This window comes from Mauremys reevesii, linkage group 3, assembly GCF_016161935.1.
Source record: "Mauremys reevesii isolate NIE-2019 linkage group 3, ASM1616193v1, whole genome shotgun sequence".
NCBI classification, from domain to species: Eukaryota; Metazoa; Chordata; order Testudines; family Geoemydidae; genus Mauremys; species Mauremys reevesii.
Window position 1 is genome coordinate 3,353,880 of NC_052625.1, and position 24,815 is coordinate 3,378,694.

General features: G+C 58.1%; 2 protein-coding genes across 11 annotated transcripts in view; both read left to right on the plus strand.

Moving 5' to 3' along the window:
* Positions 1–8,275, plus strand: part of KLC4 (kinesin light chain 4) — a 53,327-nt gene extending 45,052 nt beyond the window's left edge. For all 7 annotated transcript variants that reach the window (XM_039532983.1, XM_039532980.1, XM_039532979.1 and 4 more), the window contains 3 exons: positions 4,569–4,693; positions 5,217–5,274; positions 7,334–8,275. In XM_039532983.1, coding sequence (XP_039388917.1) covers positions 4,569–4,693; positions 5,217–5,274; positions 7,334–7,423 — 273 coding nt within the window. In that variant the 3' untranslated portion in view covers positions 7,424–8,275. The remainder of the gene's footprint in view (positions 1–4,568; positions 4,694–5,216; positions 5,275–7,333) is intronic.
* A 2,301-nt stretch (positions 8,276–10,576) lies between these two features.
* On the plus strand, positions 10,577–23,236 carry LOC120401275 (heme-binding protein 1-like). Of its 4 annotated transcripts, none has more exons than XM_039531005.1 (6): positions 10,577–10,705; positions 14,687–14,864; positions 16,863–16,948; positions 21,866–21,992; positions 22,080–22,263; positions 22,445–22,619. In XM_039531005.1, the coding sequence occupies exons 2-6, from the start codon at positions 14,717–14,719 to the stop codon at positions 22,617–22,619; spliced, it is 720 nt and encodes a 239-aa protein (XP_039386939.1). In that variant the 5' UTR covers positions 10,577–10,705; positions 14,687–14,716. The 4 variants fall into 4 exon arrangements, with proteins under 4 accessions (XP_039386939.1, XP_039386938.1, XP_039386937.1 ...); XM_039531004.1 differs by lacking the exon at positions 10,577–10,705 and adding an exon at positions 10,755–11,012 and having other exon boundaries at positions 22,101–22,263; positions 22,445–23,236; XM_039531003.1 differs by lacking the exon at positions 10,577–10,705 and adding an exon at positions 10,848–11,012 and having other exon boundaries at positions 22,445–23,236.
* Positions 23,237–24,815: the final 1,579 nt, after the last annotated feature.

Consider the following 24,815-nt stretch of genomic DNA (forward strand, 5'->3'; position numbering starts at 1 on the left):
AGGGAGAACAAGAAGTGAACCCATCTGGACAAACGGCTGAGTTAGGAGGTTACTCAAGCCAGAGACCCTTCAGAAATGAGTGACGTCGATAGGAAGGAGCATGCACTACAGCAGACAAAACTTGAGGAACCCACCAGGCTAAGAAGGAATCTGAAGAGCAAGTGCCCACAAGTATTAAAAATAACCCAGGGGTATGTGAGCAGATCACAAGCAGGAATTGTGTGAGGGAAGTGGGGGGTCTGCTGCACCACCTCGAGTCAGAGGGAGTAAATACAGAAGAGTGGGATGTTTCTGAGACGCAAAAGGATTTCTTCACCCAAGTCTTCATGGCTGAGGATGTTGTGGAAATTCCTACCCTGGACCTGCTGTATCAGGGATTGAGGGGTCAGAAGGAAAGATGCTGGATCATACCAATATTAAAGAGCAATGAGCCTCTGGTACCAGGTGGTGCTGCCAAGAGCTCTAACCCAGGGGCCGTCTCAACCAGTGGCCAAGAATGAACAACAGTTCAGAGGAGAGTCCATGAAATCCCCTAAAGGACACTTAGTGGGTAGCTTGTGCAGAGGAGTCTCCCTAAACCCAGGCCCTTAGTGGCTGGATTACCAGCACCCACTGACATTAGCTCTGCACGGGAGGGCTGGAAGATAGGACATGTTCTGTTTTCACAAAGGCTACAGGAATGATCCTGCCAATGACAGACCAGGGCCCGCACTTCAGGCTCAGCTGACTAGGTTGAAATTATAATTAAAAGCAAAGCTTTCAGAAAAACATTTGATCTTGATCTGAAAATTTCCAGTGATGGAGAATCCACCACAACCCTGGGTACGTTGTTCTAATGGTTAATTACTCTCCCTGTTAAACATTTACATCTTAATTCTGGTCTGAATTTGTCCAGCTTCAACTTTGAGCCATTGGATCATGTTTAGCTTTGTCAAGACCACAGAGAGAACTATGAGGGACCTCAGAGGACCCAGCCAAGCTAGGAGAATGGGCTACACAGTGGTAACAATAGTCAATGCTGACAGATCCAAGGAGAGAATCATCTGACCAACTCCTTCACATGCCTGGGTTCTGAATTAACTGGAACCACCTGGGAAAGAGACCGGGGCAGCATTGTCAGCAGCTTAGTGAAATTCTCTGAAATGCCGAAGAATGGAATGGCAAGTCCTACTGCAGGCATTCTATTGGCAGTATATAAACCCATGGTGTGCTGTCACCTGTGTGCTGCGTGCAGTGTGGGGCACCCTGTTGAGAAAACAATAGAGCAGAAATAGCGGGGATTTGGAGATGGGCATTAAAAGTTATTAGAGGCCTGGAAAAACTTCCGCAAGCGGAGTCTGCAAAGTTTGGCTGATTAGCAAGACAGGGAATATGACAGATTCTAGATCAGTGAATGGCACAGGGACGATCCTGTGATACAGGGAGAAGTGAAAGTGGAAAGCAGCAATTGCCACCCTGATCAAAGGAAAAAGCTGGTCTGCGGAGGAGTAACCTCCCATTCCTAGGGATGGGGCCATTCGGGTATAGGAGAGAGGCTCGGAGTGGGAGAGAAACCATAGTGCTTCAGGAAATGACTGCCCCTGACTGCCCATTCCTCTGCACAGGTTATCCCCCTATTGTCCTTTATGGGGTTTCATGGACTCACCTCTGAATTGGCTGCTCCTGGCTGGTGTGAGACGGGACCCGGGGCTGGCTAGCTGGGCCCAGGCGCTGATCCGGCCCGGTGCTTCCATTTTGAACAGCTCACTGTTCCCAAGCCCTAGCATAGGAGAAATACATTATTATGACACCTGTCAAGCTCTTTGGAGCAGGGCCTTACCAAATGTTTCTTACCACATGTACAGCACCTAGCACAGTGGCAGCTGGGGCATCTAGGTGCTGCCTTATACACATATTGTTTGCTGTGGAGAGGAGATGGATTAGAGGGGACGTGGCAAAGGGACAAAAAGTACTGAAAGGCAAAGAGAAGGGTGTGGCTGTTCACCAGCTCCTGTAGCACAAGAACAAGGGGATAGTCATTAAAACTGAAAGGTGGCAAATTCACAGCTGCGCAAAGGCAAGACTCACACAAAACACAGTTGGTGTGCGGAACTCACTGCCACAAGATAGTGGTGCCACTAGGAGCTTAGCAGGATTTGAAAAAGGATTGGACACTCAGCTGGCGTAGGATAACTAAGCTGGAGTCACACTCATAAGGATCTTTACAATCCAAAAGCTTTGGAAGGGATCTAGCCCCTGTTTAAGGGGGTTGGGTGGTCACACCGGCCTGTCCTGCCGCACAGGGTTGTCCCATGTCCGAGGAGACGTGAGCAGAGGTGTTGGCTGCCATGACGCTGAACTCGGTTTGTGCTTCTCTCCATTGGTCTCTGCACTGTGGTTAGCGTGGGGACAACTCTCTTGCCTGTTCACAGCAGGGCGCGGACGTGGTACCGCCGTGTAGTGCAGGCCAGGCTTAGTCGATGTGCCCTCTGCACAGCTTATCCTGTCACTGCCACTGCGGGCTTCTTGCCTCTCCCTCGGGAGAAGCTGGTTCTGGCCAGTGTCAGCGATGGGACCCTGCTCTGGTCGGGCCTGACAATTGCCACATTGTGTTCCCAGCTCTGGGGTTGACTTGCTGGGTGACCTGGGGCACTGCTTCTCTGTGGGCCTCAGTGCCAGCCTTGCCCTCTGCCGAGGGACGGCAGGGCCCCTCCAGCAGTGCCCCAGATTCTGTCAGTGCTGCCGGGGGGTTGTGTGCCCTCCACCAGGCCACGCACCTGAGAAATGCTCTTGGCAGAGCAAAGCCAGGGCACACGACAGCCCCCGGGGGAGCCCTGGCAAGGGACATGGGGGTGTCGCGTCCAGGAGGGCGTGGGGAGGAGATAGAGCCGGGGGGGGTAGGATGGGGGTGAAAACTGGACCAAAGGGTGCGACCCTGGGCCCTTCACCCCAGCTCGTGGAGTGCTGAGCGACGACACAGGGCAGCCCTGCTCAGTAGCCAAGAGCACTGGGATCTCTGGTCCTGCTGGGACATGTCCTGGTCAGCTCCTGCAAGGGGATGAGGGAAGCCAGCCTGCCCTATGGGTGAAATGCAAAAAAAACAGCGCACCCCCCCCACTACCACCACATGGCAAGCCTGCTGCAACCCCAACCCCCAGCCACAAGGCAACTCCGCAACCCCCGGCTTCAACAGCCACCTATAGTATCTAGAGGATAACACAGATAGATAAGATTGAGAACATCATTGTCTTACCTTGGTCGTGTTTCTCCAAGGTGCTTTGTTTGTGTCCGTCTTCGCTGAGATGATTTTTTCCCAGACTGCAGTGATTCTATATTTTAACTAGAGACGTGAACGTGAACATTTTGGGACTTTATACATAAAGAAAATCTATTTAATCTATTTCTTGCATTTGTATTTGCCATTTGATTTTGCTGAGCTGGGCCCCATGGTGGGTCCCACACCCATGCCGGGCCTGTGGCCCCGTCTCTCAGTCCATCACATCCGTGGCTGAGAGTTTCACAAACAGCCCAGGGCTGCTGGAGCCACAGGTCAGCAGGCTCCAAGAGAAGCCAGGGCCAGGCTGCAGAGCAGAGAGCGAAGAAACACCCCTTGAAGCAGAGATGCCAGTGGGAGTGATCTGTAGCAGGGCTAAGCTGGAGCCAAGCACACCCATTACTCGGAGAGGGAAAGTCCTCCCCGGGGCAGGCGCTCCACACTCCTCCCCTGAGCACTGTCGGGTCCCTCAGACCCAGCATCGTCCTTCAGCGAGCCCAGCCAGAGCCAGGGGCTTTCAGTACAGCAGTCTCCTGCCTGTCCTGGGAGAGCAGGAAATGCCAGGGGAGCAGTCAGCCCGGGAGGAGGGAGGGGAGCAGGCACCCCAGCCCCCCTAAGATGAACTGCAAAGCTCCCTTCAGCATACACCAACCCCAGGCCCAGGCCCGGCTCCTGCCAGCGTGCCTGTCAGCGAGCAACAGCCCGACCGGCCTGTGCCGTGGGGTCCTCGCTGCCCCCCGGGGGAGGAAGCTGGTCAGTCCCAGAGCCCCCCCACCCCGGGAAGTCTGTGGACTCTGCCTCCCCCTGCGTTTGAGCTGCAAAGGGGTTCAGTCCCCACAGATGGGTGTCCTCGTGCGGGGTGCTTGCTCCATCCCATGCGGAGCAATCAGGGCGGGGCTCCCCCCGGCCGGGCACTTGGAATTCCAGGGGCAGGGGGTCTCTGTGGGCACGTGAGCGTGGGAGTAACGCCACCAGCAAACCACTAGCCTCCTGCCCCGGGAGGGGCCCTACGCCAGTGGCCGGTTGGAGGGGCACCAGGGCGAGTTGGCGATTGGTCTATCGTGTTGATTCAGTGCCCGGCTTGCCTGAGGCTTTCCCTGCTCAGCACTGGCCGCGCTAGGCTCTGAGGGCGGCGTTTGGGGGGTGCTGATTCCGAGAGGCTCAGTTCTGTACTGTGATTTGCCGTGTGTTTAGTGCTTCATGAGCCTGAGGTATTTGCACTGGGGTCCTGCTGCAGCCTTCCCTTGGCATGGGGCGCAGTCCCTGCGCTCGTCAGCCATCTCACTGCCCCCGCTGGTTGTCTCTCTCTCTGCAGGATGGCACTGGTGGCCTCCAACGCAGCAGCTCCCTGGTGAAGCTTCGGGACGTGCTCAGGAGGAGCAGTGAAATGCTCGTCAAGAAGCTGCAGGGGAACATCCCCCTGGAGCCCAGGGACACAAAGTACGTGTCTCCCAAGGGGCCTGCGTGCTCTCGCACCCGTCGCTGCCTCTCAGGCCAGCCGGAACCGCGGGCTGCATATGCCAGGGGCTGCCCTTTCCTGAGGCTTTGCCTCTTTGGCACAGGGTCCCTGCACAGAGGGGTTTCTGCAGAGCCCTCTGGCCTGGGGCCCTGGTGGCGCTGCCTTGCAGGGCTGGCAACAGCAGCATGGAGGCTGAGCCCAGAGAAAACAGGGGGAGCAAGAGGCTCTCTCGTCCTGCCCATGTGCGGAGATGGGGACCCACGAAGCTCTAGGAGGGGCTGTGGGGATGGGCCTGGAGATGGGGCTGGGGCTCTCTGGCCCCAGGGGAGGCAGGGTCTGCCAGGGAAAAAGTGAATGTCCCAGCTCCTTTCCTCCTGTCCCTGTGCTGTCCGGTGGAGATGCGGGGGGTTGCCAGGCCGAGGGGTGGGAGGCTGCACCCCATGGGCAGGGGCTGGGGCTGGGGCTGAGCTCGAGATCTCACCCTTTTCCTCTTTCTTTTTGTAGCATGAAACGAGCAGCATCATTAAATTACCTGAATACATCCAGTGACGATTCCTTCCAGGTGAGAGCTCGGCAGCAAGCCGTGCCCGCCGCCCCCCAGCTCAGAGCCCGCGGGGCGTGGGTTGCACAGCGATGCACACGGGCCAGTTAGGGCTGCAAAGCCGCCTTTCTGAAATGAACTCCGACCCGGGCAGGGTGAGCTGGGAAGCCAACAGCCATCAGCTGGGCCGCATCAGGGCAAAGGCCAGACAAGGAGTAAGATGCTAATAACCAGCACTGGGAGCACCAGGGCAGCTTGGCCCTACAAACTGAGCAGGGCCGGGGCAGCGGGGGGGTACGGGCTGGGAGGCGGGCCGGGCAGCGGGGTATGGGCTGGGGAGGCGGGGCCGGGCTGGGGAGGCGGGGCCGGGGTTGGGGTACGGGCTGGGAGGCGGGGCCGGGGCAGCAGGGGTACGGGCTGGGAGGCGGGGCCGGGCAGCGGGGTACGGGCTGGGAGGCAGGGCCGGGGCAGCAGGGTACGGGCTGGGGAGGCGGGGCCGGGGTTGGGGGGTACGGGCTGGGGAGGCGGGGCCGGGGCAGCAGGGGTACGGGCTGGGGAGGCGGGGCCGGGCAGCGGGGCAGGCTGGGAGGTGGGGCGGGGTTGTGGGGTACAGGCTGGGGAGGCAGGACCGGGGCAGCAGGGGTACGGGCTGGGGAGGCGGGGCCGGGGCTGGGGGTACGGGCTGGGGAGGCGGGGCCGGGCAGCAGGGGTACGGGCTGGGAGGCGGGGCCGGGGCTGGGTACGGGCTGGGGAGGCGGGGCCGGGGCAGCAGGGGTACGGGCTGGGGAGGCGGGCCGGGGCAGCGGGGTACGGGCTGGGGAGGCGGGGCCGGGGCTGGGGGTACGGGCTGGGGAGGCGGGGCTGGGGCTGGGGGGGTACGGGCTGGGGGAGGCGGGGCCGGGGCAGCGGGGGTACGGCTTGGGGAGGCGGGGCCAGGGCTGGGGGAGGTGGGGCGGGGGTTGTGGGGGGGTACAGGCTGGGGGAAGCAGGACCGGGGCAGCAGGGGAACGGGCTGGGGGAGGCGGGGCCAGGGCTGGGGGGTATACGGGCTGGGGGAGGCGGGGCCGGGGCAGCGGGGGTACGGGCTGGGGGGAGGTAGGGCCGGGGCAGTGGCGTCCGAAATTCCCCGGGGCTGGGGGCTAGGGAAATGCTCATGGGCAGGAGTAGCCTGAAGTGCTCCTAGCTGCTGAGCAGAGACCTAGGTGCTATTCAGTGGAGCTGGCTGCCCGTGTGCAGCCGCCGCCCCGGCTTTGCTGAGGCCCACGACGGACTCTGCAATCCAGGGGCCCAGCAGCGCGACAGCCCTGGTTCCTGCAGGGGCCAGGCCCTGGGCCTGGTGTGCAGAGCAGCATTGCTCAGTACCCTGCCCTGTGCCCAGCTAGGGAGCGGCACCGACAGGCTCTGGAAGGAGCCCAGGGCCATGTATGCCAGTGTCTGGGACAACTCAGGCTGGCCCGTGATCTTCCAAGCCCCTGAGTGAATCCGGCCCCAGGCTGGATGGTAGGATTCCGTGGACGGGAGGTTTGCTGCAGAACTGTTTGCCAGAGTCTGAGCGTTTATTAAAAACAAAAACCGAGCCCGTGTTGTTGGAAGAAACTTTAAATGTGGCAGAAGCATGACCCCTGCGTGTGCCTGCCTGGGTGTGCAGACAGCCTGAAACAGTAGCTTGGAGAGGGCTGAACTGACTCATTTCTGTGGATGAGCTTGTGACTCTGGAGCCTAGTGATGACAGTCACATGTCAACAGTCATGTAGTCACTGATGATCACTTAAAAAAAACACCCCTCCCCCCACTAATGTGCTAAATCCACACTGCCCCCTCCCCTCTGAGCTGCTCCCCAAGTGCCAAAGCCTCCAGCTTCCCCCAGCAGCTCCTGTGATACTGTCCGTGGTCACCATGAAAATCAGACGGGATGCCACTGAGATGGGGTTGGGGCAGGAGCTAACCTGACTGGTCGCTGCTGGGGGAGCTCAGATGACATGGCCCCTTGGGCTCAGCTCAGAGCAGGGCAGGCAGCGCATTCCCCCCAGGAAGCTGGGCCGGCGATGTGGGATCCTGAATGGTGTGGTTTGTTTTTCAGGGTTCCCCGGGCCTCTGGGCAGAGAGGAGAGGCCTCAGTGCCAGCAGCGTGGATCTGTCCTCTCACAGCTCCCTGCTCACCTCCAACTGACCCACCTCCGGCTCCTCTCTGCACCCCCTCCTGGCTCCATCTCAGATGCTCCTGCTGCTTGACTGCACCCTGTGGCTCCGGCACCACCTCCAGGACCCTGAACTGCCTGACACTCCAGCTGCTCCCCCGCAGCCCGGAGCTCCAGCCTGCCCTGTCTCAGACACTGCCCCTGGAAGAGGTGTGCCCTTGCGTGGCGTGGGGAGCCCCAGCCACAAGACAACACAGAGCCTCCCTCTTCCTGCCGCCTGCCTGGGCCTGGTACCTGCCAGGGACTAGCGGCTTTGGGGGCAGCACTTAGAGCATTGCTCAGAGATGAGCTCCAGCAGCGCTTACCTGTGGCTTTGGCTATCAGAGCTGAGGGGTGGAGACTCCCCACTCCCTGGGGCTGGTGCCAGCCCTTCCCCCAGGCAGGGGCTGGCTGAGAGGAGCGCCAGGTGTGCTCTAAAACAGACCTGCGGGCTCCTTCACCAGCCCCCCGAGGCCTGACCCTTCAGCAGTGAAGGGCTCACCCCCCTCAGCACTGCCCTCTCCTTAGTTATCAGCTGCTCCCCGACCTCAGCACCTCAGCACCACCCAGTGCCCGGGACTGGGGTTCTTCCGATTCAGCTCCCTGGGAACCAGAGAACGAGGCTGGAAGGGTCACGGCAACCCTGCGACCTTCCAGGGAGTTCACCGATGGGATTCAGCCCAGGCATCCCTAGGAGCTCTGCAAGCCTGGTTCCTGATCTCGCCGTGTTGCCTTAGCATGGAGAGAGCAGTGCATGGGCCCCGGGGGAGCTGGCGGGCTCATTGTTACCCATGATTTACCTCTGATTGTGGTACTTTATTTTATTAAATAAAAAATCACCGATAGGACTGTGGTGAGAGCCTCCAAGCCAGTGGGGAGGGAGGGCTGGCTGCACTCTGGCAAATATGGACAGTGGCTCCTAGCTACGGAGCTCAGTGGCTGAACCAAAGAAAAAGAGTGTTTTGGGTCAGACAAAACGTTTGGTTTTGGAGGGATTTTACCTTACAAAAGTAATAGAAGGGGAGTCAAATTTGAAACAAAAATTTGTTTTGAATCAAAAAATCAAACATTTTAACTGTTTCTGAATTTTTGGATGAAACAATTTGGCGAATTGGACACAAATTTGTGAAATGTTGTGGTTGCTCCGAACATGCATTATTCGGTGAAAAAAGTTTTGTGTGAAAAATGTCACCCAGCTCCACTTCTAACGCCCAGGCCTGGCTAGTCACAAGCCCCCACATCCTCCTCTGTGCCGAGCCCCAGGTGCTGGAGACTGACACCTGACTAGGCCTGTCTGCAGACTCAACCGGCACTGCCAAGGGGAGAGGGAGGTTTGGTCTCACACCAGCCTCTGGCTGCATGCAGATCCCTTGCTCTCAGCTGCTGTCTGTGTTAAACACATGGGAGGCTGCTGGGGGTGAAATGCCTGGTGGTCTCTCCAGCTTTCCATCCTGAACACCCCAGCTGCAGGCTGTAGAGTTACAAAAGAAACTCCGCATGCAATACTGGATCCAACTGGGGGTGGGGGGTCCACCCAGTCCAGTACCCTGTCTCTGACAGTGGTAGTTGTGGAATACTCTGCCCCAGGGAAAGCTTCCTCCTAACCCTATTAGTTAGAGGTTGGCTTCTGCCATGAAGCATTAGGGTTTATAGCCCTTCCAAAACTCCAGTTGTTTTCGGTATTTATTATTATAACTCTGCATATTGTTGTTACCCAATGAATGCCCATGCCTTTTATGAATGCTGCTAAATGGGATTTAACATCAGGTGACAGTGAGTGCCACAGGCTAATTCTGCATTATGGGAAAGAGTGTTTCCTCTTACCAGTTTTGAATTTGCTGTCTTTAAACGTCACTGTCACCTTGTTCTTGTGTGAAAAGGTGGATAGAAGCTCCTGATCTCCCCTCTCTGTCCCAGTCCTGGTTTTATAGATTTTGATCATGTTCCCTCTTGTCTATTCTCTAACGTACACAATCCCAATCTTTTCAACCTGTCTCCATATGCGAGCTCGCCTGGTCCCTGATCATTCTCACTGCCCTTTTCTCAGTCCCTCTAGTTCTGTAATATCCTGTAAGAAACGAGGGGCCCTGTGCTGGGGAGACGGTCATAGTAATTTATGGTATGGCATTTATGACAGTCCATATTGTTCTCCATCCCGTGCCTACTGCAGCCAAACAGTTTGCTTATCTAAGCACAGCTGCACATTGAGCAGAGGTCTCATGCCCAGGTTTGCTTCCGGAATTGGTACAATTAATTTAGAATCCAGGAACATGTCTGAATAGTTCAAATGGTTCCCTCCTGTGTTTATTATTTTGGATTTTTCAACACTGAATTTCATTTGCCATCTTGCTGCCTGTTCTCTAGCCTGGATTAGTTCCCTGTGACGCTCCTCACGGTCCTCTCCAGTTCTGACTAACCTCGCTGTGTTGCCAACTCCCCTGATTTTACTGCAAGTCTTATGGTGGTTGTTACAAAGCTCTGACTCCTGAATCATGGGCAGAGAGGAGCATCTCAGCTTCCTTTGTTCAAAAGACAACGGGACCTAACAGCTCACAACCTAAAGCCTGAATGTGACCCAAAGGCTCAAAGACCAGAAGGCAAATACAACCCCCCCCCCCTTAGTTACTTCTTTCAAAATCTCAGCTTTTAAGCCGCTCTTGGGCCTGGCTCATTTCGGGCTGGCAACACTGGCTCAGCCCCTCTCATGCTGCCATCGTTACCCTAACGAGCACCTTGGCCATCCTCTCATTAGCACGGCCAGGCCAGGCCAGGCCAGGCCCTCGGGGAGGTTCACCCCAGGCCATGCCAGTGATGGGTCTGCCCCAGGCCGGCCTCGCTCAGGGGTGCGGGTTAGGGGAGGCTGGGATGGGGGCGGGGCAATGGGATGGGGGCGGGGCAATGGGCAGGGAGCATCGCCCCGGGGCAGGACCAGCAGCACCAAGGGGCCGCCCCAGCCCCGCCCCAGGAGGAGCCTTTCGTTTTGGGCCCCGCCCCTCGGTCACGCCCCTGGCACAGACCCCGCCCCCGGATACGCAGGCTCCGCCCCCCCGTTGATGGCCCCGCCCACTGCCATACGCCCGGCCCCTCTCCCCGTACTGATCCCGTCGGGTGTGGGCGAGACCGGAAGTATCCCCTTCGCTTCCGGGTCACTACGTCACAGGTCCACCCTCCCGTTATGAGGGTTACGTCAGGACGCAGGAATCGTCACCGGATTTCCGGGCCGGTGACCTCAGGCCGGAGACGTTCCGGGGCGGGCGCGGAGCGGGAAGTGCCAGGTAACGGCCCCCCCCAGGGGGGTCCTGCCCGGCCCGGGGCCGCCCTGGGGTTCGTGACCTGTGACCCCTGACCTCAGCGCCCGGACTCCTGGGTCCCCAGCGCTGCCTGTGGGGCCCCCTCCTGGGCCCCGGCTCTGCGGGCCGGGCTGGGGGGCAGCGGGGCGAGATGGGCTCAGGGGCTCCCCTGCCCCAGGCGGGATCGGCCTGCGGAACTCCCCGCTGCAGGGCGCCGCGGCCGGCAATGGGGAGTCCGGCGGGCGGGCCGTTTACACTGACAGGGAGCGAATCCGGAGTCCCCCCGTGCCGGGTAACGAGCCTGGGGAGGCGCGGGCCGAGCCGGGGCCCCTCCTGCCGTCGCCTTGTGAAGAACTTTCACAGCCGCTGCCCGGGGCACGAAGCCACCCGGCCACGGCCACGTAATGCTGCCAGTAGATACCCGCCCCTCCCCCCCGCAAACAGGTGCCTCCCAGAGACCGGTTTGACCAGTGTAATCACGGCCCCGGGAGCCGAACTGCGGCCCTGACTGGCAGGCCCCTAGGTGGGAGGATGGCGATCCCCGCGCTCAGACAGATGAGGAGGAAACCCGCACAGCTGTGCAGTGTCCTTGGCTTGCCCAGGCGCTGCCGTGGGGGCATGGCAGCCTAGACCAGGGGTCGGCAGCCTGTCAGAAGTGCTGGGCCGAGTCTCCATTTATTCTCTCTGATTTAAGGTTTTGCGTGCCGATAATACATGTTAACGTTTTTTAGAAGGTCTCTTTCTATAAGTCTATAATATATAATTAAACTATTGTTGTATGTAAAGTAAATAAGGTTTTTAAAATGTTTAAGAAGCTTCATTTAAAGTTGAATTAAAATGCAGAGTCCCCCGGACCAGTGGCCAGGACCCGGGTAGTGAGGGTGCCACAGAAAACCAGCTCATGTGCCACCTTTGGCACACGTGCCATAGGGTGCCTACCCCTGGCCTAGATGCTCTCCCCAGAGATGGTGGTTTTGTATCTAGAACAAAAAAAGAGTCCTTGTGGCACCCTAGAGACTAACAAATTTATTTTCACATAAGCTTTCGTGGGCTAGAACCCACTTAATCAGATGCATGGAGTGAAAAATACAGGAGCAGGTATAAATGCGTGTGAGGATGGGGGTGCTTTACCGAGTGTTAAATCAGTCTAATGAGATAATTCAATTAACAGCAGGATACCAAGGCAAGAGAAATAACTTTTGAAGTAAGTGAGTGGCCCATTACAGACAGTTGACAAGAAGGTGTGAGTAACCGTAAGGGGAAATTAGTATTGGGGAAATTAAGTTTAGGTTTTGTAATGACCCAGCCACTCCCAGTCTTTATTCAGACCTAATCTGATGGTATCTAGTTTGCAAACTAATTCCAGTTCTGCAGCTTCACATTGGAGTCTGGTTTTGAATTTTTTTTGTTGAAGAATTGCCGCTTTGAAGTCTGTTACTGAAGATGCAGTAGACGCTTGTTGGCAGCAACACCTTGCAAGAGCACCCACCGCTTACGAGCAACATTTCCCCTGGGAACACTTTCCCTGCTGTGAGTTGTCCACTCGGTAACAGCAGCGTAGCCGCTGCATTAGAGCAACATTTATGACATTGTGATGTCACATCCTCCGCTTACTTGCATTGTTTTTTTGGTGGCAAAACCAGACAAAATGCCAAGCAATTTCTCACTGAAAGAAAATCTACAGATTATCCACAACTGTCGAGCTCTGGGGGCTCCTCAACACCAAGTTGCAGCCAAGTGGGGGTTGCACAGGTTGGCTGTTGGCAGAATGTGGAAGCAGAAGGATAAGCACGAAGACAGACCGTCAAATAGCTGCCGTACGCGTGGGCATGAAGGGAAAAGCTGCTGATGTCGGCTAGTCTCTCTTTATGTGGTTCAAGGAAAAGATGGCGCAGGGAGTACTACTTGCTGGACGCATAGTCAAGGAAAAACCCCTTCAGTTTGCTGCTTCCCTGGGGTTGAATGATTTTAAGGCAAGTGACGGTCGGTTTATGAGATGGAAGAAATGCTGACTAAATGGGACTTTATTTGAAAGGGCTCTGTGACAGAGGACATGTCAAAAAAAATGAAAAGCTAGGAGGAGGGAAAGTGCTTGTCGGTGCCAACGTGGATGGGAGTGACAGACGCCTGCTGGGTCATTTTGATCGGGAAGTCAAAATGACCCAGATGCTTTCTGAAGGATTTCAGTAAACTTCCCTTCAGTTGTCAGTTCAGCGAATGCCTGGATGACAGGTGAGATTTTCATCAACTGGCTGAAAAAGTGGGATTATCAGCTTTGCTTGCAGAGCTGTAAAATATGCCCCTTCCTGACTAACTGCTCTACACACCCCCAAGGAATGGGTCTCACTAACATTCAGCTCAAATTCTTACCCCCTAAGGCTACATTTTTGATGCAACCTATGGTTCAAGGTGCGATTAAGAACATGAAGGGACATTACCGATCAAAAATCACAAACCGGATTATTGTTGCTCTTGCTGCAGACCCCGCACATATGTTCAGACAGGCCTGAAACTTGAAAATGTGCTAGATTGTGTTCATCTTGGTGCTGCCGCCTGGCAGGATGTAAAGCCGACAACAATTTCCAATTGTTACAGGAAAGGCAAATGTGTTGCACCAGTGGAAGGTGTGCGAGACGAGGGGATTGTTCAGGGAGGTCGCCAGTCTTCAATGATCCACTTCCAGTCAGCATGGAAAAAGAGGACTTAGCAGCTGCTGGGGATGAGGATTTGCTCACGTTTGGAGAGCTACCCAATGAGGAATTAATACTGAGCTGCAGCTGCTGCAAGGCCAAAGAAACAAGCTTGTGTTGATGAAACATATAATTGAGAGGATAATCAAGAGAGTGAGGACGTCTGACAAACTCCGAGCGGTCGAAGGCTTTGCACACACTCTGGCACTTTTCCCGGGTCGTGGGACTTGGTGACAGAGTCTGCAGGACATGGAGTCCCATCTTCAAAACAGATTTGCTCTGCTTCTTCTCTGTTCTTTCAGCCGAAGTGAGTGAGTTTGTCCATGCTTAATTCATGTGCAAGTTGATCCTCACTGTATAAATAGAAGACTCTCTTTGATGTGGAATAATACTTTTAGGTTATTATTTATGTATTTATTTATTTGCTTAGCAGATGTCCTTATCCAGTGACTTACAATATGTACAGAGTGTCACAGTTAAGTGCCAGTACAAAAAACGTACACAGGAGCAGAAGGCTGTGTTTGTCATGGTTGATGTTTGATCTTAAAACAAAAATAAAACTTGCTACTTTTATAGCATTAACTCTGTATTGCTTTCTTGATGCAGTATGATGGGCAGCATGAAGTGCAGTAATCCCGTAGCAGCAATAATAAAAATGCATCGCATTGGTACAGCGATAGCTTTCGTGTGCACTGTAGCTGTTTTACGGGTCGGAAAACGCAGGCTGCCGTTGGTCAGACAACACTCCCCGTGACGGCACCAGCTGCTTAGAAGCAGCGTAGCAAAAGGGCACCGATAAGTTGCTGCTAACGCGTGTTTTCTGTACAAGTATCTAAGCAGCTGTAAGCTCAGGACTTCTGGGTTCTGATCACAGCTCCGGGGCTCTTCATAATCCCCAGGACTGTGTCAATATGGTGACCTTCCTTCACCACCCTCCTGGTGTCCCTGCCAGCCAGGAAGTCACTGGCACTGTCTGCACCATTTCTGGGTCACCCCAGTCTGCTGACTGACTCTCCAGTCTGGGCCTCAGCTTCTCAGGTGACTCTTCTTGGGCTGAATGGAGGGGGTAGGGAGGAGAACAGAGCAGTGCCTGAGCTTCATCCCTGGCTCGACCAGGCCCTGCCCCCTCTCTTTCCCCCCCCCCCTTGTTTGTGTTGGCACGTACCACTCCAGGCCTGCGGTTCCCTTGCGTCTAGAGCGCACACAGCTCCCCCTCTTCCTGCGGGCTCTCAGGGTTGCACTAAACGCTCTGCTTTTTTCTTTTCTCCCCCTGCAGCAGGCATTGTGGCGTTGGCGGGGCGTTGGCATGGCTCGCATTACCCTGGAGGACCTCAATGGATTGGACGATGAGTCCCTTGATGAAGATGAGGAGCCAATGGATGGGGAAGAACAGAACAGGCTGTTCTCTCATTGGGAAACAGTGGCCAGCACCCACCAAGTGACCCTTCCTCAAGGTGAGAACAAGGCTGAGTTCCTCCCCCACCCCCACAGTTAGAAATTCCACCTGCAGCCTCTGTGTGGCCCATTCCTGGCTGCTCCACTGGGAGGAGCTGACCCTCCAAGGACAGTGCTCTAAGCCCCATGGCCCAGGAAATATGAAACTAGTAGTTCCTTTATAGGCTGACAGGGTTTCTATGGCCCGAGAGACTAGTGTGCATGCAAGGGGCTGAGTCAGGCCCTTCTAGAACCTGGGCTCTGGGCGCCCTACGTCTACGTCCACCAAGGGAGACAGATGAAGCAGCACCTCCCTCATCTTGGCAGGTCAGGCCCCCCAGGAAGTCCTGTCGGGATGCCCAAGGCCTGGGTCGCCCAGTTGGCTTGCAGCCATTATTTCAGCCAGGAAGTGACCCGGGGTGGGTTGTCCAAGCAGCTGTTACGAACCGGGATGTGGGCAGAGCAGGAGTCAAGCTGAGAGTCAGCACTGGAGTCGGGTCAGAGTTGGAGCCAGTGGTCAGGAGTGATGGTGTAGGGGCAGGAACCAGAGAAGAGGCGAGGCAGGACCTGGGAGCAGGGGACGAAGGAGCAGAGCAGGAACAGGGCTGGATGCAGATTGAAGGAGACAGGTAAGGAGTGGGGTCTGAGCAACTGTGTAAACTCCCTCTTGCTGGTGCATCGGATCCCGTTCCTTGCCTGTCTCCTGCGATTGGCATCTGTCCTGGATCCTGGCCTGCTCCCATCCTGTTCCAGGTTCCTGCCTCACTCTAGCTTTGTTCCTGATCCTTGTACCATCTCTGCTCCTGCCTCTACACCTTGCTTCTGACCCTTGGCCTGACTCTGTGTTGGTTATGTCGACTGTTACTGGTGTCCAGGAGCCATCCCACAATGCCCTGCACTGACAGGACAATGGCTGCAAGCGCACCGGGTGAGGATGCACACCACTGACACAAGGAGCGAAGAGTAGCCATGCATGAGCCCTGTAATTACTGTGGTGGCTGTATGCCCGTGTAAGTTAGGTCGACTTAATTTTGTAGCATAGACATACCCTGAGGGTGAGTCAGAGCTGAGCGTGCAGCGTCTCCACAGCGAGAGCCCCTCAAGGAAATGATTCAGTCCTCTGCCCCCCACGCAGTGGGGAGAGCAGGGCCAGAGCAGACCGGTTCAGCTGATTCCTATTAAACCACTGGCTCCTTGGAGAAATAAGCGACACAGCCTGTCCAGTAACCCCTCAGCAAACAGACGCTTGGTGCCCAATTGAGAGGGGCCGATGTCCCCTCCGTATGTGAGTGACGGACGGCAGGGCCAATAGAGTGTGAAGGCACCCTGCCCACGTGCTTTATCAACCTGCCTTCCCGCCAGGTAACTCTGCTTGCTGAGCGTGTGCCCACTGACCTCTGGCTCTGACCGCTGAGCTCTGGGGAGTGCAGCCAGTGTGAACAGCCTGTATAAGACATAAGAATAAAGGCAAAACCAGCTGTGGGACTCTTGATCCGAAACGCGCTTCTGTGCCATGGAGCCTCATCCTGGACTCCCTAGCGCCGCAGCGGGGAGTGCTCTGCTAATGCTGTGCCTGGCTCCAGCTGCAATACGCAGAGCTGCGATAGCTTGGCCCTGTCGGCCCAGCGGTCTCACGTTACAGTGGCAGATGGTGCTGACCGTGTGCGAGGCGCTCTGCAGGCAGGTCTGGAGCCAGGAGTCCTTCCCCAAAGGGCTGCCAGTCTAAACAGAGCAGGCTAGTCCTGTATGTCGGCGATAGCCATTCCTCCGTGTACGCCCTTCTCGGGGCAGGGGAGCCCTCGGAAGCGCCTGGGTCCAGCATCGGGGTTACCACAGAGCCGTACGAGGGGGCAAGCAAGCTGGGCTGGGTCGGTGGCCAGTCGCAGCCAGGGTGCAGCACGGACACTTCCCAGTACTTGGTATTCGGGCTGCGTGGTCCCTGCTGCTCTGCACTGTGCGTTTCTCCCCGCCCTGCTTGCCGTCCAGGCCCGTTTTTTCCTGTCTGTTTGGTTTTGCAGAGATGGCGGGTCCCATCATGCAGATGACGCAGCACAGCCAGGTGCGTGAGCCGGTGCCCTACGTCACCCTGCTGCAGCATGAGAAGGTGAGGACCCTTCCTCTGGGCACCCGCAGCCCGTGTCCTGGGAAGTGTGGGGGGCCCTGTGTCTCTCTACAGTGGGTCCCTGGCCTTGCAAACAACCACAGCCCAGATCCTGTCCCTGCCCTGGTCCTGCGCCCTCCTGCTGCTACCCCTTGTCTCCAGCCCAGGCCCCCCACGATCCATAATGCTCCACCGGGGCTTTGCTTCAATCCAATTGGGGGATCTCACCCCTGAGTGACGCAGCAATCCCCACCCACGCGCTGGTGTGGACAGCTCCCGCCTCTCGCGGAGGTGGAGTTACCATGGCGACGGGAGAGCGTTCTTCACCAGACGCGCCCCGCGCTGTCCGTCTGTCGTGTCGCCCTGCCCGTTGTGTACCCTAACGATGCCCAGTCACAGAGTGAGAGACGGTTCCTGCTCCGCAGAGCTCCGGGTCTAACGGAAGCCAGGACGTAGCAAGTGTGCGAGCAGACAGGAAGAGGGGGAGGGAGATGCTGCGAGTGGGGTAAGATCATCCTGTCACATAGGCTGCTGGGGCGGGACTGGAGGAGCCCAGCTCAGGTAAGGGCACCTTGACATTCGCTCCCTGGCCCATTGGGTCACCTGGTGTTTTAGCCTTTGCCTCTTCCTGTCTCTCTCTGGTGTATGCGAGGGGCGTGTTCTTCACGTGTGTCCTGCTCCGGGTAGAGTCTCTCCAGTCCTGCTGGCCTGAGTCCCCTGAGCACGGCTGCAGGAATTCTCTTCCTTTCCATGCCCCAGCCCCTGCGGTCTGGCACGTGCCCAGGGTCACTTCATTCCTATGAGTCCTGTCCAGAGACGGCAGGCCCACCCTCCTCGTACCATTCACTGGCAGCGGCCAAGCCCCCAGCCGTGTTCTAGCTCCAGTAGCTGCTCACTCTGCACCCCTCCAGCATTGCCTCTGTGCCCGCCTGGGCGGCTTTCGGGCTCCTCCCCCTGCTCCACGCAGGAGAGTGCCGCGTAGTCTCTAGAAGTCAGTGTCGCTTCTGGGGGCTTTCCTGTGTGGGTTGCTTGCTAGCTTGCTGAGTCCCGCGGAGAGCCCCGGCCTTCGGGTCAGCCAGCCTGCCCCCCCGCCCCCCGAGCAGGGCTCTGCAAGGGGAGCAGTGGCCCCAGCTACCCTCCAGCTCCTTTTGACCACTGAGGGCGCAGCAGACTGGGACCATGCTCTGTCGTTGGTGCTTCCCTGCTGGTGTCCTGTTTTGCCTGCTGGGCTGGCCTGGTTTGGGGTCTGTCAGCTTTTCCAGCCCTGCAGAGGGGGGAAGGCTGCCTAAGCCCCTGCTGATCAGGGAGGCTTTTTAGGCCTAGCACCTAGGTCCTAGCTTGTGTAGAGCCACTAGCCCCAGTGGCTCCATGCCTAGCAAATGTGCACCACGGTCCCCAGACTTGCCGGGGCCACGAGTCAGTGCCCGGGGCCGGCGCCTTGGAGAACCCCTAGCTAGAGTAGCCCTGGGCTCGACCCCCGGGGCACTGAGGACCTGCAGAGGAGCCAGCACTGCTGACTGCTTCAGTTAACTGCCCGCCAGCCGTACTCTCCTGGACAGAGTTCGATCTCTTCCTCGCCCCTGGGCGGGGAGCCTCTTCCAGCCCCCACAGCTCACAGCCAGGCATGCTCCATTGATAACCGAGGCGAGGGGGAACGTCTGCTGGCCTGTGCCAGTAACAGTAACCACCGCAAGTGTAAACAGAACACCGAGAGCTTCATTCTCCGGACACATCCGTGCCCTGCTGCCCTTCTCTGGCTGTCTAAGGCCCTCTGGCTTCATTCTGGAGCCCCCACCCCCTGTCAGCCTGTCACCAGGCTGCTGCCAGTGTCCTCCTGAGCACCCTCACGTGGCCTGAGGTCACTCTTCAGTGGCCTGTCTGTTACTTCTTAAATAAACTCCACCCAGGCTTTTCTGTCCACTAATGCCCCTTCACGTGACGTGACATTGACAAGTAAACACCAAGTCTCCCCCCCCCCCCCAGCCTTCCGCTAGGCACAGCACCTCTGCCCTGGGCGCTGTCTGCTGCTGGAGGAGACGCCAGGCCTGGCCTGCCTGCTTTGCCTCCTCCCCAACGGAAAACTCCAGCCGGAAGGGTTCTTCTATGAGCCACATGCCCAAGTGTGCTGGCTGGATTCTCCCTTCCCCTGCCCTTTATAGGGGAATAGGCTGCTCCCTGCTCACCTGTGCCACTTGGAGTTGGCTGACTCCAAGCCTCTGCCTCTGAATGGGGCAAGGCCCCTCTTCCAGCAGCCCTGCCTCAGTGCCCCTGCCCATAGGCCTGAGGGAACGCAGCAGAGGGAGTTAACCCTTTCAAGGGTTCCGTTGGCATAGGTGGCACTGTGACCCCAGAACCCCTCTGGCCTGACTGAGTCAGGGGCCAAGGGCCTGGCACTGTTAAGTGTGGAGATCCAAGAGCCATGGTGATTCTGTGCCCAGTGTAAGTAGCACTAAAGTCTGTCCGGATGCCCCATCAGCTGGCAGGATTTGCTCACCTAAGTGGCGCAGTGCCCACCATGAGCAGCACGGGGATCTCTAGGGCACTGGCGCCCAAAGCTGAGGCTGGAGCGCGTGACCCAGAGCGCTCCTCGTTCCAGCAGGCAGAGTGAGATCCAGCAGCTGATGCTGGAGCCAGACTTCTCTCTAGTCCTCGTCTGCTGTCCCCGTTCCAGGCCAGCTGCACTGTGGAGCCCTTGCTGGTTGCCGAGTGCCCCACACAGCTGACAGACCCTGCGCTGCCTCCTCACACAAGGTGGAATCCTGCCGTTCTCCCATACGTAGGCCGGGCCCAGGGTACCAGGTCTGACTGTGTTCGGGTCCTGCCAGCCTTCCTGGGGCGGGGCTGTGACCAGTAGTGTTTGTTCCCCACAGCAGGACCGGAGCCTCCCCAGGGAAAAGGGCCATCACCCAGTGAGTGTCTGTGTGCAGATCTCCTCACCTGCCTTAGCCCTGAGGTTCACTCGGCCCCCCCGCAGCCCCTGCCTCCCTCCCTTGGTCTGTTCTTGGACCACCCCGGAGCTCGTTGGTTCAGTTTCTCTCCTGGATTCCTCCCTCGCTGCACACCCAGACAGTGGGTCTCAGCATGGACCTAGCGACTGACACCTGCCCTGGCTGCTCGGTGCTGGGAAATGGGGCAGGCTGAAGCTCTTGTCCTCTTTTCCGAACATGCCAGCTGAGCCCTGGGGGACCGAGACCCTGGTAATCCTGGAGCAAACACCACCATGGGGAGCAAACAGAGGGACGTACAATCGCCACTGAACGCTGCGTCCACAGCAGGCCCAGGCTTTTAATGGGCTGTAATTCAGATCTGGCCCAACTCCAGCCCTGGGAGCTGTTAAATCACGACCAGAGGCTTTTCTAGCTCCCGGGCTTCCTTCAGGAGTCGCTGAGTGAGATCCTCTGGCCTGTGCTGTGCAGGGAGGTCTCCGCTGACTTGAAATCTACAACCAAGTCTATTACTAGTGCAGAAGCCCTAGCCAGAGTGGGCATGGTCCCCTGGCCCCTCCAGGCTGGTGAGCTGCCACGAGCCAGCACTGCTGTGCTTTAAGTGCCCGGCTCTGCGTGGTTCGGCTGAGCCCAGCGCTGTTGAGTGGTAATTGAGTCTCGCCATTCTGGCTGCATAGCGGGATGAGCTTTGAGTTCTCTACAGCGTTTCCTAGTGACCGTACTGGCCCTCAGCCTAGCGCTTCTGAGGCAGGTTTTACCCTCGAACGGGATCTGCTCCACCTGGGTCCTGTTCTGGAAGGTCCGTCTGACTCCTGTAGCTCTCTGCGCTCCTGACCTGCTGCAGCTAGCATCTGTTTCTGAGCCTGGAAGGGGGTGCCAGTGCCTCTGGCCTGGGGTGGGCAGCTTGTCACAGTGCCCAGGCTAGCTCCTCCTCTCCCAGCACCCCGTCTCTCCAGGGGGCGGCCAGCTGCTCTCTCCCTCTGGTCGGGGAAACATTGGTTCCTCTCACACGGGGCTGACACCCAGCACTGAATCAACAGTGGGCACGTAGCAGGTCTGACTGAGCACGGTCCTGCAAGTCGTTCCCTCTGGGCAAGGCCAGTGAGGACTAGCGAGCAGCAGCTCCCCGAAAGCACTTCCCAGCAAACTGATCATAAACGCTGAAGCATGTGGCCTGCGGCACTACTGGCCAGGCCAGGCCCAGCCTGCTGCCTGCTCCCCCCAGCCTCCCCTCCATGAGGGGGGTCTCCTCTGGCGCTCCAGTTCCCAGCCGGGCAAGACAAGGTTTGCAGCACCTTGGAGATGAGCCCCAGGATCTGTGAAGCTGCCAGCTGCTCCATTGGCTTTCCAGTGTGTGCCCTGGCAGTGTGAGCTGGCGAGCCATTGCTTTGCCTTCCATTGAATTCAAGCAGTGGGGTCACCTCGTCCTGGCCCGGCATTGCCCTTGGTGCTCGGTCGGTGTGTGTGTGTGAGAGAGTGATGCACACAGTGCAGCCGGGGGAAGCTGAGGCTGCAGTGTATCTAGGAAAAGCTGCTGGAGGCAGCTGAATGCCAAGGTTCCCCCGTACGCCTGGCTATAGCTTCTCCTATCTGTATAGACCAGGGGCTGGAAATGGGGAGGAAGCCCAGTGCAGCATGCAGAGCGTGTGTCCAGGGACCTTTTACACCCCAGAGGACTCTGGATTACCCCCTAGCCTGACCCCTTACAACCCCCATGTCCTCCAGCAGTGGGGGGACTCAGCTTTAAGGCCAATGCTCCTGGGTGTGCCACCTCGTTGCTTGCATTTGGCCACACACGGCTGGGATGTGTCCCCCTCCGTTCTGCCAACCGTGCCAGTGGCCAGGGCCCATGGCCCAGAGGAGCTTTCTGCCCCCGCCTGGTGATTGGCAGTGACCGTAGGGGTGGGGTGTTCTCAGCAGGCAGCCTCCTGCCCTGTTCTGGGCTCTGACCGGCTTGTCTCCCTGCCTGTCTCAGTGCGAGGAGCGGCTGTACCCAGCGGGGAAGTGGGCCTGCGTCACCAAGGGGGAGCCGATGTACGAACAGAGCAGCTCCATGGGCTTCATGAAACTCATGCGCTACATCTGCAAGGAGAACTCCACAGGTGTGTGCTGGCAGGGGAGGGGCGGGGGAGGCTGGCTCCGCCCCTCGGGCACCCTCTCACTGCCCGCCTGTGCCTGCCTCCCTGCAGGCCGCTACCTGGGCATGACAGTGCCTGTGGTGAACGAGATCCGCCTGAGTGAGGAGGGCACCGAGCTGCTGCGGGACGTCACCACTACCTATTACCTCCCAGGGGAGTTCCAGCCCGACCCCCCTCTCCCCACGGACCCTGACATCCGCATCATGGAGAGACAGCCGCTCCGCGTCCTGACCAGGTGAGGCCCTGCCATTGCTGCAGGCCGGGGGAGGGGGAGGGGGAGAACCCCAAGTGGGGAGGAGAAGGGGAGGCATGTCGGTGGCTTGGGGCGGGGGGGGTAGGATAGGTGGCGCACTGGGGGCAGGGGAGCTTGCCAGCTGACTGTTCTCCGGTGGCTGTGGCCACTCCCTTTGTTCCAGAGTTTTCTATGGGGTGACGACAGAGGAGACGATCCTCCGGGAGATCCGCCTTCTCTGGGAGCTGCTGGGCTCCACAGACACCGTGCTGCGGGAAAGCTACATGGTGGCTGCCTATGAGAACCCCAGCGTCCCTCAGCGGCGCAACGAGATCTGGTTCATCCGGCGGGCAGAATGAGGGCAGCGCAGCCGTGCTGGCCCCGGTTTCGATGGCAGTTCTGGCTGAAGGAGATGAATGCACAGCCTGACGCACTGGTCGCCGTAGAGGAGCGCCGCTGCGCTGGACCCGAAGACGAGACCTGCTCCGCACCCAGCCCCGGGAAAACCAGCATGTGCCAAAGGGCTGGCCGGGGTCCATCCCACGCCTGCAGGGGGCAGCGTGGCCGAGTGGGGAGTGTGGCTGGGCACATGGGGGCTGGCCGGCCAGGCCGGGTGCTTATGCCCATTTGCCAGGGTGCCAGCCTGGGCTCGAGGTGTCCGTCCTGACTTGAGTTTGCAGTGGTGGGCCAGGCACCATTGCTGACGTGTGTGGCTGTGGTTGAACGAGGTCCCTTGGGTGATGACTGGGGTGGCACTTCCTGGGGCACTGAGCATTCCTCCATGTCTTGCCTGCTGCCCCCCCTTGCGCCCGCCGCGCTGCTGCTGAGCCTGTGGCCCCGGCCCTGGGCTGAGCAGAGAGGGGCAGCAGCGGGGCACTGTGTGTTGTGTTGTGCATTGATTGGTTGGTTTCACACTCACGCGTGCTGCTGGGGGAGGCTGGCAGCACGAACCTGAAATAAATCCAGCTCAAACCACGGTGTGTGGCAGCTGATTGGCTGGGGGGGCCATGCTGTGCCCAGACAAGGGCCCGGGCAGCTTCTTGCCCCCTCGTGGACACAGTGCACCCGATGCTGGGCTCCACGGCCCTGTTAGCTGTGCTCAGGTTCTGATCCCACTCCCCCGCTGGAGCCAGCATGCGCACAGCCTGCTGCTTGCTCCTGAGTGCAGGGCATCACCACAGCTGCTGCTAAGGATGGGCCTGGCTGGGTCCACCAGCTTCAGAGACCTCCTGGGCCGTGTCTGGAGGGACTGGGTGGACCCCACAGTGTGTGGGGCTGTCCAGCCCATGCATCCCCTGCCCTGTGCCCTAAGAGATGAGGGCAGCCTGGGCTCTTGCTTGTCTCAAGCAGGCTTGGTAGGAGGGTGCTCGCTGCTCGCTCCTTGTCCTTGGCGTCCCTGCCCCAGGAGCCTCCCCGGCCAACCCTGACACACCACCTGAGCTGGCCACATGACATCCAGCTGTATGGCAAATGCAGCAGGGGCTTAGTGACTGACTGACAGGATGAGTCGGCTGAAGTCAGTGGAAACCAGCCAGCGCCCCACGGTGCACGGGGGGCCCAGACGGGATGCGAGGAGCTCAGTCCGTTTGGCTAACCGAAGAGACAGTTACGGGTGACTTGGTCACAGTCTGTAAGTACCGGCATCGGGACCAGAGCTCTGAGGAGGGTTTATATGAGTTGAAGCTAGGCCCATTCAGACTAGACATACGGTGCAGATGTTTGAGAGCAGGGAAGAGTCACCGTCACTGGGAATATTTAAATCAGCCTGGGCTGTTTTTTCTAAAGCTCTGCTCTAGTTCAGGCAGGAATTCAGCTAGGGAAGGCTGATGGCTGACGCCAGTGGGCCCGTCTGGCCCTGGGATCCATGAGCACAGTCCGGAGCCAATGCGGAGAATCACGTGGGTGGAGCCTCCCTGCTCCCGCTGGCACTGGAAGGGGGCCACAGATCTTGAGGCTGAGCTAGACAAGCACATGGTCAGTCTGTCAGTCTGGAATGACCTCTCCCTGTAGCCACTAGCTGTCCAAGTGTCGTGCCAAGGGCTTGCTGGAGCAGGCTGCCTGTGCTCTGCTGCACGCCGGCCGTGTATTGTACGTACAGACTCCCCCTCTCTCAAGCCCTCAGAAGTGAGGCAATGCCAGTGTTAAGTTACCTGCGCACCCTTAACCAGGGCCCTTTGGGCACCTGCAACTTACACGCTCGTGCTGTCGTCCACAGGGCCTTGTTCCCTTCAGTGCACAGGATGGATGGGTGCCACTCACCCAGTGAGCAGCGAGTCTCATTGTGCCCTGGGTGACCCCGGCCACTGTTCAACCCCTCCGCTGAAGCCAGAATAATTAATTTCCTTATGAGCTTTTCTGGGATGCTCATCACTGAAACAGCAATTCCATTCTGTGGAATCAGACAGACCCCCCCACATCACCAGCAGGCCTTGGGCCCTTTAGATCCACCCCACTGACCTCAGCCACTTGAGCTAACAGTCACTGCTAGCAGTAGTAGGTTGTCATCCTCCATGCGGACCAGCACTGGTGGGTTTCACAGACATTTGCTGACAGTG